Source organism: Lethenteron reissneri, chromosome 8 (genome assembly GCF_015708825.2).
Source record: "Lethenteron reissneri isolate LAM-NWPU_2019-01 chromosome 8, ASM1570882v1, whole genome shotgun sequence".
Lineage (NCBI taxonomy): Eukaryota > Metazoa > Chordata > Hyperoartia > Petromyzontiformes > Petromyzontidae > Lethenteron > Lethenteron reissneri.
Genome location: NC_083786.1, coordinates 4,233,151 through 4,246,795, shown reverse-complemented (window position 1 = coordinate 4,246,795; position 13,645 = coordinate 4,233,151). Strand labels below are relative to the sequence as shown.

Sequence of the window (13,645 nt, the reverse complement as noted above, 5' to 3'; positions counted from 1 at the left end):
CGCCCCTCCACTCCTCCCTGTCGCTCCCATAGAGCTCTTTAGTGATCCTCGTGTGCCCTCTGCTCCGGTCATTCATTCCTAGGCCATTCCACGCCTCTGCCATCGACATCACTCGATTGTTGTTTCTGCTTTTCAAACTATGTAAAGCGCCTTGAGCTAAGGCGCTCTATACATATAAAATAAGTAATGTTTTAAAAAAACTTTTTTAAAACACGCTTTAATGAAATGTACCGTACTAGTAATGGAAGAACTTCACGACTCCAGGAAGTGGCCCCGAAGCTTGCCATAACGTAAGGGGCCGTGGTGATTTACAGCCAACGTCAGTTGAGCGTGGACAATTAGACCCAAGCCGAAACATAACATATGAAAAAGAATGTAAAAAAATATATTTATTAAAATTGTAGTGATAGAATATGGTATTGTCATCAGTATGACATGAGTATACCAAGTTTGCAGTCGATGCCACATTGGGAAGTGGGTTAAAATTGAGTTACAACATGAGGATACAACAACAACAACAGAGTGAGTTAATAAAAAGCGTGTAATAATAATAAATTGCCCATCCTTTGGATATACTTGCCCCGTAATGGCAATATTCAATTTCCACCATTGACTCTATGAGCACTGCCACACTTCTTATATGATGAGGGAGACACTTTGATTTCCGATTGGTTTATTCAACACCGATTTGAAATACAATACGTTCATTTGAATTTAGATTATTTTCGACCGACGTAAATTACACACAGGACTATTAAAACGCCGTACACATTTCACGATTGATAAAATCATTTCTAAACAACTCCGTTCGTCACACAGTAGTCACTCAGTTGTTGCTTGACAAAATTGAGCACGCAATTCATCGGCTCAACAAATGTGTTGAAATTGAATATACGTCGACGAGGATGCGAATATGTGAGGTCAACAGCGACGCCCGAAACAAGGACCTCACCGAAGCCCCCTGGTTTCTCTCTGCCACCCCGATGGCAGCGGGGACCGCTCTCAACCGTGCGCCAGCAACACAGGGAACGACCGAGGAGGTGCTGGGGATTTCTTTCCTCCACGAATGGTAGATCGAGGACTCGTCAAAACTGTGAACCAGAGGTCGCAAACGGGTTTTGATTCCTTACCCGTACCCGGCCGCACCAGGGTCGCAAACGGGTACCCGTACCCGGCCGTACCCGTACCCTACCCGTACCCGGCCGGGTACGGGTAGAGTACGGGTATCGAGTACCTGATTGCGACCTCTGGGATGAAGCCATGTTGCAGGCGTGGGTGGGTTGATTCTAGGAACTTGAATTGTGAGAAGAGACAAGACGTTGGGAAATGAGTGACAAACGGTTACTCACCGGTGACTCACGGTCTACCCGTACCCAGCCGCACCAGGGTCGCAAACGGGTACCCGTACCCGGCCGGGTACGGGTAGCCGGGTATCGGGTAGGGTACGGGTATCGGGTACCCGGTTGCGACCTCTGCTGTGAACCAACGGGTCGCATATCTCGGATGGCTTCCCAATACTGGTGGAACAAGTGGAGTGCTCGACTCAGCTGCCATCCTGAATGCCACGGAATGGCTTGCGCATTGGGATCCTAAGATAGAATGTGCATTATTAATTTTAATTGTTATTATTCATAAAATAAATTCAATTGTAGCCACGTTGTTGTTTTTCTCTCTAAACGCGAAACAAGCCGAAGGAGCTGACGATTTAAAGGATGAATACATCTTATTTATATAAAAAAGTCACACCACGTGTTGGATTATATTTACCACCAAAGAAAATGTTTAAATAAAACACGACGTTATTTTAAAGCAGAAGAATTTCACTTAAACGTACTCATTTTTAGCCGCTATATATTTTTAAGCAATTTGAACTGAAAAAAAAAATACCCGTGCCGCAATTTAATCACAACATATGTGGAGCGTAACGCATCGTCAATTCACCCAGGACGGAATCATTTCACCCGTGAACAGGGATATATCGGTCACAGAGGGCCCCTCTGCGTGCATGATCTCACACACAAATGCGCACACGACACACGAGGATACGCTCAGACGCACAAGCAAGCAAGCAAGCGCACACACACACGTGGCCACAGACCCCCATCACCTTCCAGCCTTCAGACTCGATGCGCCGGGGCTTGGTTGCATAATACAACTTAGGTGGAAATTTCATCGTAATACGAAGGGAAATTTAATTTGTGTTTTCCGCAGGTGGCCACAGTACGTAGTGGGGAGGGAGGGGCCGAACCGATTATCCAAATGTACTCATTCATTATAGATCATTAATTAACACTCCGGTCAGTGTGCGTCTGTGGTCACCCAGAGCAGATCGTGGAATATATAACCAGCAGGCGCGAATACAAATGATGCATCATCACACCGATGCACTCTGCTACTCATGACGCAATCACCTGGCTCAACCACCTCAGTGTAAATGTATAATTGTGGCTCGACACCAACATCAGCCTTACGAAGAAGAAGAAACATATTCCTGCATCAGAAATGTTGTTGTTAAAAAAAATGAACACACTTGCAACCAATCTATGAGAATGAATTGAATTGTGATCGCATCTGCATCAACAGCACGGGTAGACGTTCATTCTGGACTTTGAGACAACGTGAACATTGGACATGGTGGTTGGTTGTGGAGGTGGTCGTGTTGGAGAATTGAATCCTCGAATTTAAATGTTCGTGTCGATGTTTTTTATCTTCTTGGTTCTTTCGGTAAAGTCACGGAGAATGGAAACAAAAAAATAATAAAATAAAACATAATAAAATTATTCTCACGACGTTTCGGCCACAACGCAAGCAGCCGTCATCAGGTGAAGACCAGGTCTGTCGGGGAAGACCAGGTCTGTCGGGGAGACAGACCTGGTCTTCACCTGATGACGGCTGCTTGCGTTGTGGCCGAAACGTCGTGAGAATAATTTTATTGTTTTATTTTATTATTTTTATTGTTTCCATTCTACGTGACTTTACCGAAAGAACCAAGAAGATTAATCCCTGCAGTCACGAAAGCTTTAAATCGATGTTTTTTTTTACTTTTGCAATCTATTTACGCACTACCATAGATCACGGTGGTAACACGACACACAAGACACACACACGTACCTCAACATTAAACTACGTTGTAGTTTCGATTTAAAGCTTTCGTGACTGCAGGGATTCATCTTCTTGGTTCTTTCGGTAAAGTCACGTAGAAGGGAAGTAATAAAAATAAAACATTATAAAATAACATAATATAACTATTTTATTATTTTATTATTTCCCTTCTACGTTATAGTTATTCACCTATCGGCTCTTACGGGACCAACGGTCTCCACGTGGCCAACACGCTGCCTCCCCGCGCGTGCGGGAACGCCAAGCTGCCGCGCAGGGCGCGCTGGGACTGGCGTCAGCACTTTGTGTCTCGAGGTGGGGTGGTGATGGATTGCAGGAGTGATTGATTGCCTGAGCTCGGCTGTAATTAAATAAACAATCCTCTCAACGCTTACCCCCCTCCCTCCCATATTGCCCCAATGTTAATTTAATTTTTACGATGTACTAATTTTTATTTTACCAGGTAAGGCTCCCACTGAGCTATATGTATGTAGAACTTCTTTCGCACCGTACGTAGCCAACCGTGCTCTTTTTCAGACGCGACCTCGTCACAAATGATAGCTCAATGAAGGGGCTCATCATGTGAACATTTATAAACGTGGAGCGGAAATCTGAGGACCTGGAAGAAAATATCCACGCGACCACGGGCAGAACATGCAACCTCCAAATATACAGCAAGCGTCAGGGCTGGGATCGAACCCAGGACCTCCTGCATACCAGGCGAGGTAGCTAACATCTTGCCTCCGTGGCGCCTCAAGCAGTGAATTGACAGGTGCATTTAAACCATCGTGTGCGTGTTTTATACTAATATATATCCAGTATACAAAAACACATTATCGTCTCTATTTAAAGCTTTCGTGACTGCAGGGATTCATCTTGGTGACTTTACCGAAAGAACCAAGAAGACTGCTAAGCATTGTTGGACTAAATCATGTTCACAGCTCGCCCGAAACAAAAAAAAGCCCCATAATTCGAACAGCTAATCGACATTTACAAAGAGGTGATCCCCTAAGTCTCTGTCGTGATTGGTTAGAACCCTGCTTGCTGTACTGCCTATTGTTATATTTCACGTTATGACAATTTACAGAGGCTATCATGTCCACGAAACTTCTTGCAGCGGCGGGCATATGTCCATGATGATGATCAGCAAACATGGTGATGATCATCGTCATCATTATTATCAAGTCCCATCCGTCGCTCACATACCGATGTCATTCATTCTAGATTTGAAGCTTTCGTGACTGCAAGGATTTAGGTTTTTTCGGTAAAGTCACGTAGGTAAAAAAATTAAATTAATAAAAGTAAAATAAAACAAAATAAAAATCACGACGTTTCGTGCGTCCTGCTTCACTCCATCGGTTCATCTGTTTCTTGGTCATCCTCTGCCTCGTGTGGAATCATCATTTATTAGCAGGGCGGGGGGGCGGGGTGTTCCACAAAATCCACAGCATATCTGTGGCACGGTGGCGCATGCCTGCAATCCAGCAATTGTGGTGGTGAGGTTACTGGGCCATGCATATTTTATCGTGTCTGGTGAGATGTCCAAATGACGACTGGACTGACTTTCAGTAGTATTACCTCCCACGCAACGGTGTTCTCTGCATTCTGCACTCCCCGTTTAATAAGTCGCAGCTGAACTGATTCGGATAAAATATCACCCAAAGTGGGCACCTCTGCAAAAAATTAAAAGTCTTCAGGTTCGATGAGGTTTTTTACGAAGATAAGTAAAAAGGTGCTGCACTGAAACTGCTTTCTCACGCCACTGCTGGCAGAAGGGTCCCCACGAGAAGAGCCTCTGGAGGGCTCTCTGTAGAGGGTGACAGAGGTTCACCTCCTGGCTGCGGAACATCACGAAAGATTACTTTGGAGTTCAGCTGTCAACAGTTTACGGATTTGGACAAAGTGAGTTATAGAGATTTGTGTTGGCATGGATGCGATTCGCCGTGATGTCTTGTGAATCTTGAGAGCTGGGACATGACGCAAACGCATCATCATTGCTTCGTTACTTCAAGCGGCTTGAGATCTGAGCCTTCCTCACTGGATTCCCCACTGTCCCAGTCCAGTCTGCAACCGAGGGGAGAGAAGAATACTGAATGAATCACATGTTACCGGAGTGTTTGCGTGCAAAAAAAACTGTACAATATCGCATATCCGACTGCCACATATCCGCCCGGACCAATACATCGACCACACCCAGTGCAGTTATTTGTCCACGTATCTACGTTGACTTTTAACTTATTTCCCACCGTAGTGTCCAACCGTGCTCATCGGCGGTGCTGGGGAAGGACAGCAAACTAACCGTAAAAAAATGTTCTAAAGAAATGGCGTTAGTTTGTCAGTATGTATAGATATTGCCATGTGCCTCCCCCCCCGCCCTGAAGCTCTCCCCCCCTGCCCTCCCCAGTTCACATACCGAACTATTTTCACATATCCGTGCATATCCCAGTGCTCATCGAATCACAGAGGCGGCAGTGTAATATACAGGAAATGCTTCAGAGTGCTGACAACACGTAGACCTGCCACAAACTGATTCGCAACGGTCTAACAGGATTGCATCGCAGTGATGACTTGCTAGAGGATGAATTGGTAAAAAGAGACACGGTACAATTTTTTATCACCATTTTATTCCCCCCCCCTTGACTCCCCCCCCCCAAAAAAAAAAGCCACATCAGAGAGCAATCTTTAACAAATCCTTCGGTCAGCGAAGTCCCACAACTTGTCAATAAATGTCCAGATAGCATGACCACTAAACGTGTAACAATTGATCAGGATTCTCCGAGCTTGAATTGTCTCGATATATTCTTAGGTTTTTTCGGTATAAAGTCACGTAGGTAAAAAACATTAAAAAGTAAAATAAAATAAAAATAAAAATCACGACGTTTAATGATTTTTACCTACGTGACTTTACCGAAAAAACCTAAGAATATGAATCATTGCAGTCACGAAAGCTTCAAATCTAGAATTGTCTCGATATATTTCTTTTTGCCCACAGAGACTGGAATAATAGTTGCTTATTATTCTATAGTTGAACCTCATGGCGGTACCCCGGCTCTCGCATAATGTCCGTGATGCAGTCAATTTGAGTCTGTTGATGGTCGGCGACGCGGCAATCGACTCATCTCGACGAGCTGTACACGATGCACCACCACTACGGTGCGTACCGCGAGCGTTCAGGGGTTCGGCGCAATCGTCCTCGCTGCGTTTCGACATCGCGGAGTGGCACCGATTTCGGATTGATTGGTACCCCAGTCGTGGAGTTTAAGTACACCCCTAGGAAAAAAAGTGTCCCAGCCATAAAATATTTCATTGCCTCGGCCATATTGTATGATTTGGTACCCTGGGGTACCGCCATTAGGATCAGTAATTGGCGATTCGACTGACAACAATCAGATCACTTGCCCCTTTAAAACCCAGTTTTCACGATCACAGCCGGCTGCTGTCAGAGTTTGAAACCCACATCTGAGTGGTTGCCGGCTCTGTGCTCTGACCAAGGGCATCAGCCGGCTTCGCCATACGGCCGACTCCTCACCAATTACGACACAGAACAGGTATTGGGGGCTCGACATCACAAGGGGATTTCTGTTGTTGCAATACCGAGCTGACAAAAAGTACATTACTCGGTCAGTATACGAGATAGATGGGGAAAAGAAGCAGAAGGAAAATAATTCGAGCGAAATTTCCGATGGATTTTGAGCAATTGCCACCCACGCGTAACATCAACCCAGAGTGTGGCAATCATGCACTTACGTTGTGCTCGGGAGTTCCATTGTGTACACATCCAAGAGCGAATTCTTGACTGGCCTGGCGTTGTCTGTGTCCAATTTTCCCAAAGGTTCCGTTGCCTTTATCTGCGCGGACGTTCGGTTAAGACGACAGCAGTATTTTCCGTGGCGAATTGAAAAGAGCACCGATGTCAATAGTGACCTTAAAAACCAACATCTCAAGGATGCCGCTTTCAAATCCACGTCGCTTAACAGACGCGTCCACAGTCATTCCCCCGAGGAGCGCCGCATTAACGTGATTAGGTGCCCGAACGCTGCTGGGGATTTCTGTTCTGAATAGGCCGCACATTCAGCCATAACCTACACCAGGCAAAGGTCTTGGTGCAACCCTGCAATTGTTTGCTCGCACGACTGCTGGTGGAAGGGCCTCCACTAGAGAGAGTTTTAGAAAGCTCTCTCGAGCCCTTATTTAGAGTGTATTTTTGTCCTTCACTATCACTCTGGCCAGAGGGGCCTGCATTGGCATGTTTGTCTAATACTTTTGACGAGTGTTTTTCTGTTGTTGTTTTTTTTCGTAACCAATCTCGCAGGGATGATGAGCCGCCGCGTAAATCGATGGCCGGGCTTTGTACCTAAATGTTTTGACGGCGATTTAAAGGCCCCTACCCCACGTGGTTTTTTGTAAGGTAAAAAAAAAATGGCACGTACAGGTGCAGCCTGCAATTCCTTACTCACGTCCCTGCTGGCAGAAGGACAACCACTAGAGGGAGCGCTATAAATCTTCTACAGAGGGTATTTGGCCTTCTCTTCCAGAATTATCAGTCATCTCGGAAGGGGTGGGAGGACGCACAATTTACCCCAACACACACAGCCTGCCGGATTCACTAACAGTGGCGCACACATTTGCACTTCTTGGTGGAAGGACGCAGCTGGTTTTAAGAAACTTGCACTATTGTTTCAACACCGTGGTGACATCCCCTTACTTACGAACCTGGCTTTAACTCAGTGGGACGTGTAAATCCTGACTCAGCTACGATGTGCGTTTATGGGCGCCACGGTGGCGAAATGTTAACTACTTCGCCTGGCAACAGGAGGTCGTGCGTTCTGGTACCGACCCTAACGTTTGTATATTTAGAGTTTGCATGTCTCTCTCTCCCTGTGTGGATTTTTCTGGGTCCTCTGGTCTTTCCCTCCACGTTTATAATCAACACGCATTTAGAATATTTGGCTGCTATACATTTACACGTGATAAACCACTTCGTTGAGTTATAATTTGTGGCCAGGTCGCTTCAGAAAAAGAGCTATACAGCTCAGTGGGCCTTACCTGGTAAAATAAAAGTAGTTTATAGCATAGCTCATGATCAGCGCAATATGATGCCATTCATCTTCTTGGTTCTTTCGGTAAAGTCACGTAGAATTGAAATAATAAAATAATAAAAAATAAAACATAATAAAATAATTCTCACGACAGAGTCTGAAGTCTTATCGACAGACCTGTTCTTCACCTGACGACGGTTGCTTGCGTTGTGGCCGACACGTCGTGAGAATTATTTTATTATGTTTTATTTTTATTATTTTATTATTTCAATTCTACGTGACTTCACAGAAAGAACCAAGAAGATGAATCCCTGCAGTCACGAAAGCTTTAAATCGAAATGATGCCATTCATCTTAATTTGTGGCTGAGTGTGGGGATTCCAAATTTCCAAGGTGTCCTTCTCAAGGATAACTAATTGGTACTTATTTTAATTACCCTGGGGAGATTATGGACTGAGCTGATGCCTAACTTGAATATGATCTTGTATCGTTCTTATTAATAATGAAATGCCTTGTGGTAATACTGCTGCGTTGGAATTAGTGCACAATAACAATGAACAGAAAACTGAACACATTCATCATCAAAAACAGCCGTCAAAGTTTTATATATATATATAAAAACATATAATTATCGTGAAAGCCTACAGTATAAATGTGTATCCTCCTGAGTGTGATTTGGGTGCTCCAACCACAGCACCACCCAGCCAGACATCACAAGCCAAGTTGTGCAAATATTCACAATTGTGCCAGCCGTGATGATGAATTAATTGCCACTCATCATAATTAGGACCTAACATTTCATGAAAGTGCTGGGTAGCCTGTACTTTTTTTCACGAGTTTCTTTTTTTCTTTCACGAGCTGACGGTTCAAATTCAACAGCTTCCCCATGCGTCTTTTACGGGCGAATTAGCAACGTTAGCTGTCTACGCTGGAATGAATACTCATGACCGTGTGGAATCATTTTCATTGCGAGCACTGCTGACTCCACCTCTCGTTGCTTAAAGCACATTGGATGGTCTAATCAAATAGCTTCGTGCCACTTTATGTACGTGCTTATGTAGGTTAAACCTCTCGGCACGTGGCCAATCATGCTGATCGGAGGTGCGGGGGAAGGACAGCACAACTAAACACACTTTTTCAGTTTAATCGAGAAGTTGCAGGTTCAATCTCCTAGCACGGCAGTGGAGACACTGGGCAACTATTTTATTTTATTTTATTCGCCTAATCCCACCCCCTCCCTCGCTGCCACTGTCCACTCAGCAGTAGAAATGGGTAAACCGCAGGTCGTCATCCAGATACAGAAGAATGCTGATGAAGCGCGTAGAGAAAGGCAGGCGTCCAAAATAAAACCTCATTCCACATCCCAACATCGCACCTCCTTATTTTGACATTCCTCAAAGACAGTTGGGTTAACATCAACCGCATCAGAACATCATGAACGAGCCGATGTGCACATCTCCTTCATAAATTGAGCATTAGAGACAAGCCACAGCTGTGCGACTGTGGCCACGAAACACAAACTATGGACCGCAGAGGGAACCATTGTAGTCTGATGAATAGCACGAAACTATACGAACTCTCTCCTGAAGCCATCTCGTGGCGAGCAGACCTCGATATTGGCATTTAGCTCCTGAACGAATTGCTACATGCAAGAAGAGAATCGCGTTCCGGGTGGAAAATTTCAACCTTTGACTGCAGGTAATCACGGGCAGAGAGAAGCCGCGAGGCTTCTTGCTTGATCAGGATAAGATAGGCGGCAATGTTTTGGTCTGTGACTCCTTCCTTCCAAGCCAAGCCTTGCTTGAGCTCTTCCAAGTTGCAGTCCATTTTCATGAGCAAATTCCACACTCCTACAGAACAAACACGCACACTCACTAAAACGATCCTGCAATTTACCAATGTATACGTATCAAGGCCTCCATTCGACGTCTCCACCTAAACATTACACATTACTTTTAGTCATTGACCTATAAGCTTCACAGGGAAATATGATCAAGCAGCGTTTGTTTAAGCACGCAAACTATGGACTAGTTTCCACCTTCTGGGACAGTTCAGCATGCGGCAGGCTTGTTAAACGAGCACTGCTGCATTATCAAATGTTATTGACAAGGGTGCTCCATTTAATGATGGGGACTTGGCCAACGGCAAAAAGGCAATGTGGTGTCCACGTTCATTACGTGTTGTTGCGGGCCATTGTGGGTCACAGCACGCATGGACACACCTCAACGTTATTTTAGGGAACATATTTAAGAAACCTCCTGGTGGTGACTCGCTCGCTGTCAGTTAAGTGAGTTCCACGTGTTAAAAAAGAAAGTTAAAACTTTAAAATATTTCCAATTCTCACGCGAGTTGCTGCAGTCGTCTCGGCGGTCGTATTGAGCAAGTGGTGTAACTTGAACATTCCAATAATAATAGAGGTCAATCACTCAACAGGAGATATGTGGTTGACTTCTCAGAGACCGGTATATATTGACTCAAGCCATCATCTCCCCAGGGAGGTGATGGGTTGAGTCAAAAGCTGATTGACATTTTCACTCACACAATTCCCATCATGAGTCAATGGCTCTAACTAAAGTGCCGCCCAGGTGAATTACAAAATATATGTTCGTAGAAATAGAAATTGCCAGCCCTTTGTCAATCAACGGCTGCATGAAGGCCTCCCCATGCTGTCTTTGGGAGTTGTTTGACCTCACTTCACCAAGCTGGGCAGTGTAGCTTGGTGAAGGGAGGACCAAGGACTGTTCCAGACACCACTTGCCACTGCTGCTGGGAATTGAAATTGGGTCACCAAGTCCGTAGTGAAGTGCGCGAAACGTTTCACCCCAATTGACACATTATAAATAACGTCAAAAATGTATCCAGAAAATGTTGATTGAGTTTCAAGAACCCTTTTTTCAAGTGGGCGCTGCATTGGAATCTTTATCTAATTGCTCATCAGGTAATCAAATAGCGTATTTGGCAGGTGTTGTGCTGTATCTGTAGCTTGTGAACAAACTCGAGGTGAGAATGTCGAGACTAGACTTAATCAACTTTTTTTATTTTACCAGGTAAGAGCCACTGAGCTATATAGCTATTTTTTAAAAAGGGACCTTGCCACAAATGATAGCTCAACTAAGTGGCCGTTCACGTGGGAATTTATAGCAGCCAAATACTTTAAACGCATGTTGATTCTGAACGTGGAGGTAAAAACAGGAGGACCCGGAGAAAAATCTACGTGATCTCAGGGAGAAAAACACGCAAACTCCAAATATAGAGTCAGGGTTGGAATCGAACCCACGACCTCCCGCATACCTGGCGAGGCAGTTAACATCTCTGCACAGCGCCAATGCAGGTCTCACCTTCCTTTAGTTTGCCGAGCGTTCTCTCGGCGTCTGCCCGCTTCTTCTCGCTCATCTCCTTCTCAGAGGTGACCTTGCAAATGTTCACCCGCACGGATTTCTCCCTTTCGTCAGAGGTCCCCTCTGGACCACCCCCGCGTGGCTCCATGTCAGCGCTGAGCTGAAACACACGCGGGCACATTGGCACAATCGTAAGTTCGGCAGAGCTCCGGACGCTTGCATGTACGTATGTTGAACTTTACCATACGTAGTGAAACGTGCTCCTTTGGAGGTGCGCTTCGTTGTGCAACGCGAGTTAATTGGAGATCCGCCACCCTCTGCACCCCACACAGCGATCGCCGCCAGTTTTCAAAGCCACAAAATAAATGAGAACACCCGTCTGGGGGTGATGAATAGGCAACCGGAGATGTTTGCAATTGCTGCATGAGCACTTTTTTATATGTACATCAAAATACTTGGAAGCCAATTACGTTTAATTTCCCCACACGCACCCTATCGAGCATATGAGCCAGTCAAATTCCTAAGCGGACAACTCATATTTTATCTATAGCAGTGGAATAAATAAATACAGCTCCTACTTTTCATTTATTGGACAGATTGGGGTTATTTTTGTTTGTTTGTCGGGGAGTGAATTTCTTGATATTTTAACTACGAGTGTAAGTTGGTGCCAGCCCATGGCGTGATCTTGTTTTAAAGAGGATGGCAGACATAAACTCAGAGTGGCTGGAGGGTGGGGGGTGGGGCATGGCACTGTCGATATTAAACAAACTTCAAACCAATCAATGTTAACCGCTAAATAAAAAAACGGGTAACAATCCGTCTGCCGTGCTTTCTAGTCTGGCTCTCGCCCTCTCCCTGTGTACGTGAGGCCAAGGCTCAAATGCCCATCGCTCAATTGTACCAAATGTTGCATTTTGTCCAAGCCCCCTCTCCACAGACACTTTGTCGATCATCATCATCATCACCGTGCTAGATAGTCGCGTCAAAGCAAACCTCAACGATGATTATAACTCACACATTTTCGACTGTCAATCAATTGTTTTATCTTCTTGTTTCTTTCGGTAAAGTCACGTAGAAGGGAAGTAATAAAAAAAATAAAACATAATAAAATAATTCTCACGACGTTTCGGCCACAACGCAAGCAGCCGTCCTCAGGTAAAGACCAGGTCTGTCGGGGAGACAGCTGCAGTCACGAAAGCTTTAATTCAATTGTTTTATCTTTGGCGCCACCTCTCCGTACCTGCCATTTGCACGGTTGCCTACGTACGGTGCGAAAGAAGTTCCACACACACACACCACATATGTAGTGCCTGAAAGTACGCGTCACATGCTGAAGTCGGTGTACGCGCGCAGGGAGTACAGTGGGAGCAGACGAGATCGAGGTGTTGCTGTTGCTTGGCGTGAGAAGAGGGCTGGAGACGAGTAGGGAGCAAATAAGGACACGGGGCGCTGATTGGCTGGTTGTTGTTGTTGTCGAGATGTGGGGCCGCGCGACGGTAGCAGGTGGCAGGGAGTAATTAAGGACGCAGGGCGCTGATTGGCCGAGAGGTTGTTGTTGTCGCTGAGTGGCGCCGCATTGTCGGAAAAAACGTGTCAGGTGCCAGCCCGGGCTGGGGGCGAGTGGCGTTGCGTGGGATGCCCCAGATGAATTGAAGATGAATTGAAGATGAATTGGCTCGGGGATAAAGAGAGGGGTTTTTGGAGGAGACGGGAGTTCGCGCCCGGGAGGAGACAGAGGATGTAGGAGTCGAAGCAGCAGAGCTAATAGCAGTAAAGAAGTGTAGGGTAGCAGTGGAGAGTGTAGGGTAGCAGTGGAGAGTGTAGGGTAGCAGTGGAGAAGTGTAGGGTAGCAGTGGAGAAGTGTAGGGTAGCAGTGGAGAGTGTAGGGTAGCAGTGGAGAAGTGTAGGGTAGCAGTGGAGAAGTGTAGGGTAGCAGTGGAGAAGTGTAGGGTAGCAGTGGAGAAGTGTAGGGTAGCAGTGGAGAGTGTAGGGTAGCAGTGGAGAAGTTTATGGTAGCAGTGGAGAAGTGTAGGGTAGCAGTGGAGAAGTGTAGGGTAGCAGTGGAGAAGTGTAGGGTAGCAGTGGAGAAGTGTAGGGTAGCAGTGGAGAGTGTAGGGTAGCAGTGGAGAAGTTTATGGTAGCAGCGGAGAAGTGTAGGGTAGCAGTGGAG

The 13,645-nt window shown here is 45.6% G+C and overlaps 1 protein-coding gene across 3 annotated transcripts in view; it reads right to left on the bottom strand.

Annotated features, from left to right (window-relative positions):
• Positions 1–3,039: 3,039 nt before the first annotated feature.
• LOC133360066 (kinesin heavy chain-like) overlaps positions 3,040–13,645 on the bottom strand; it is a 46,039-nt gene continuing 35,433 nt past the window's right edge. For all 3 annotated transcript variants that reach the window (XM_061578657.1, XM_061578664.1, XM_061578668.1), the window contains exons 12-15: positions 11,476–11,635; positions 9,824–9,987; positions 6,847–6,947; positions 3,040–5,163 (exon numbers count right to left, since the gene is read on the bottom strand). In XM_061578657.1, coding sequence (XP_061434641.1) covers positions 5,091–5,163; positions 6,847–6,947; positions 9,824–9,987; positions 11,476–11,635 — 498 coding nt within the window. In that variant the 3' untranslated portion in view covers positions 3,040–5,090. The remainder of the gene's footprint in view (positions 5,164–6,846; positions 6,948–9,823; positions 9,988–11,475; positions 11,636–13,645) is intronic.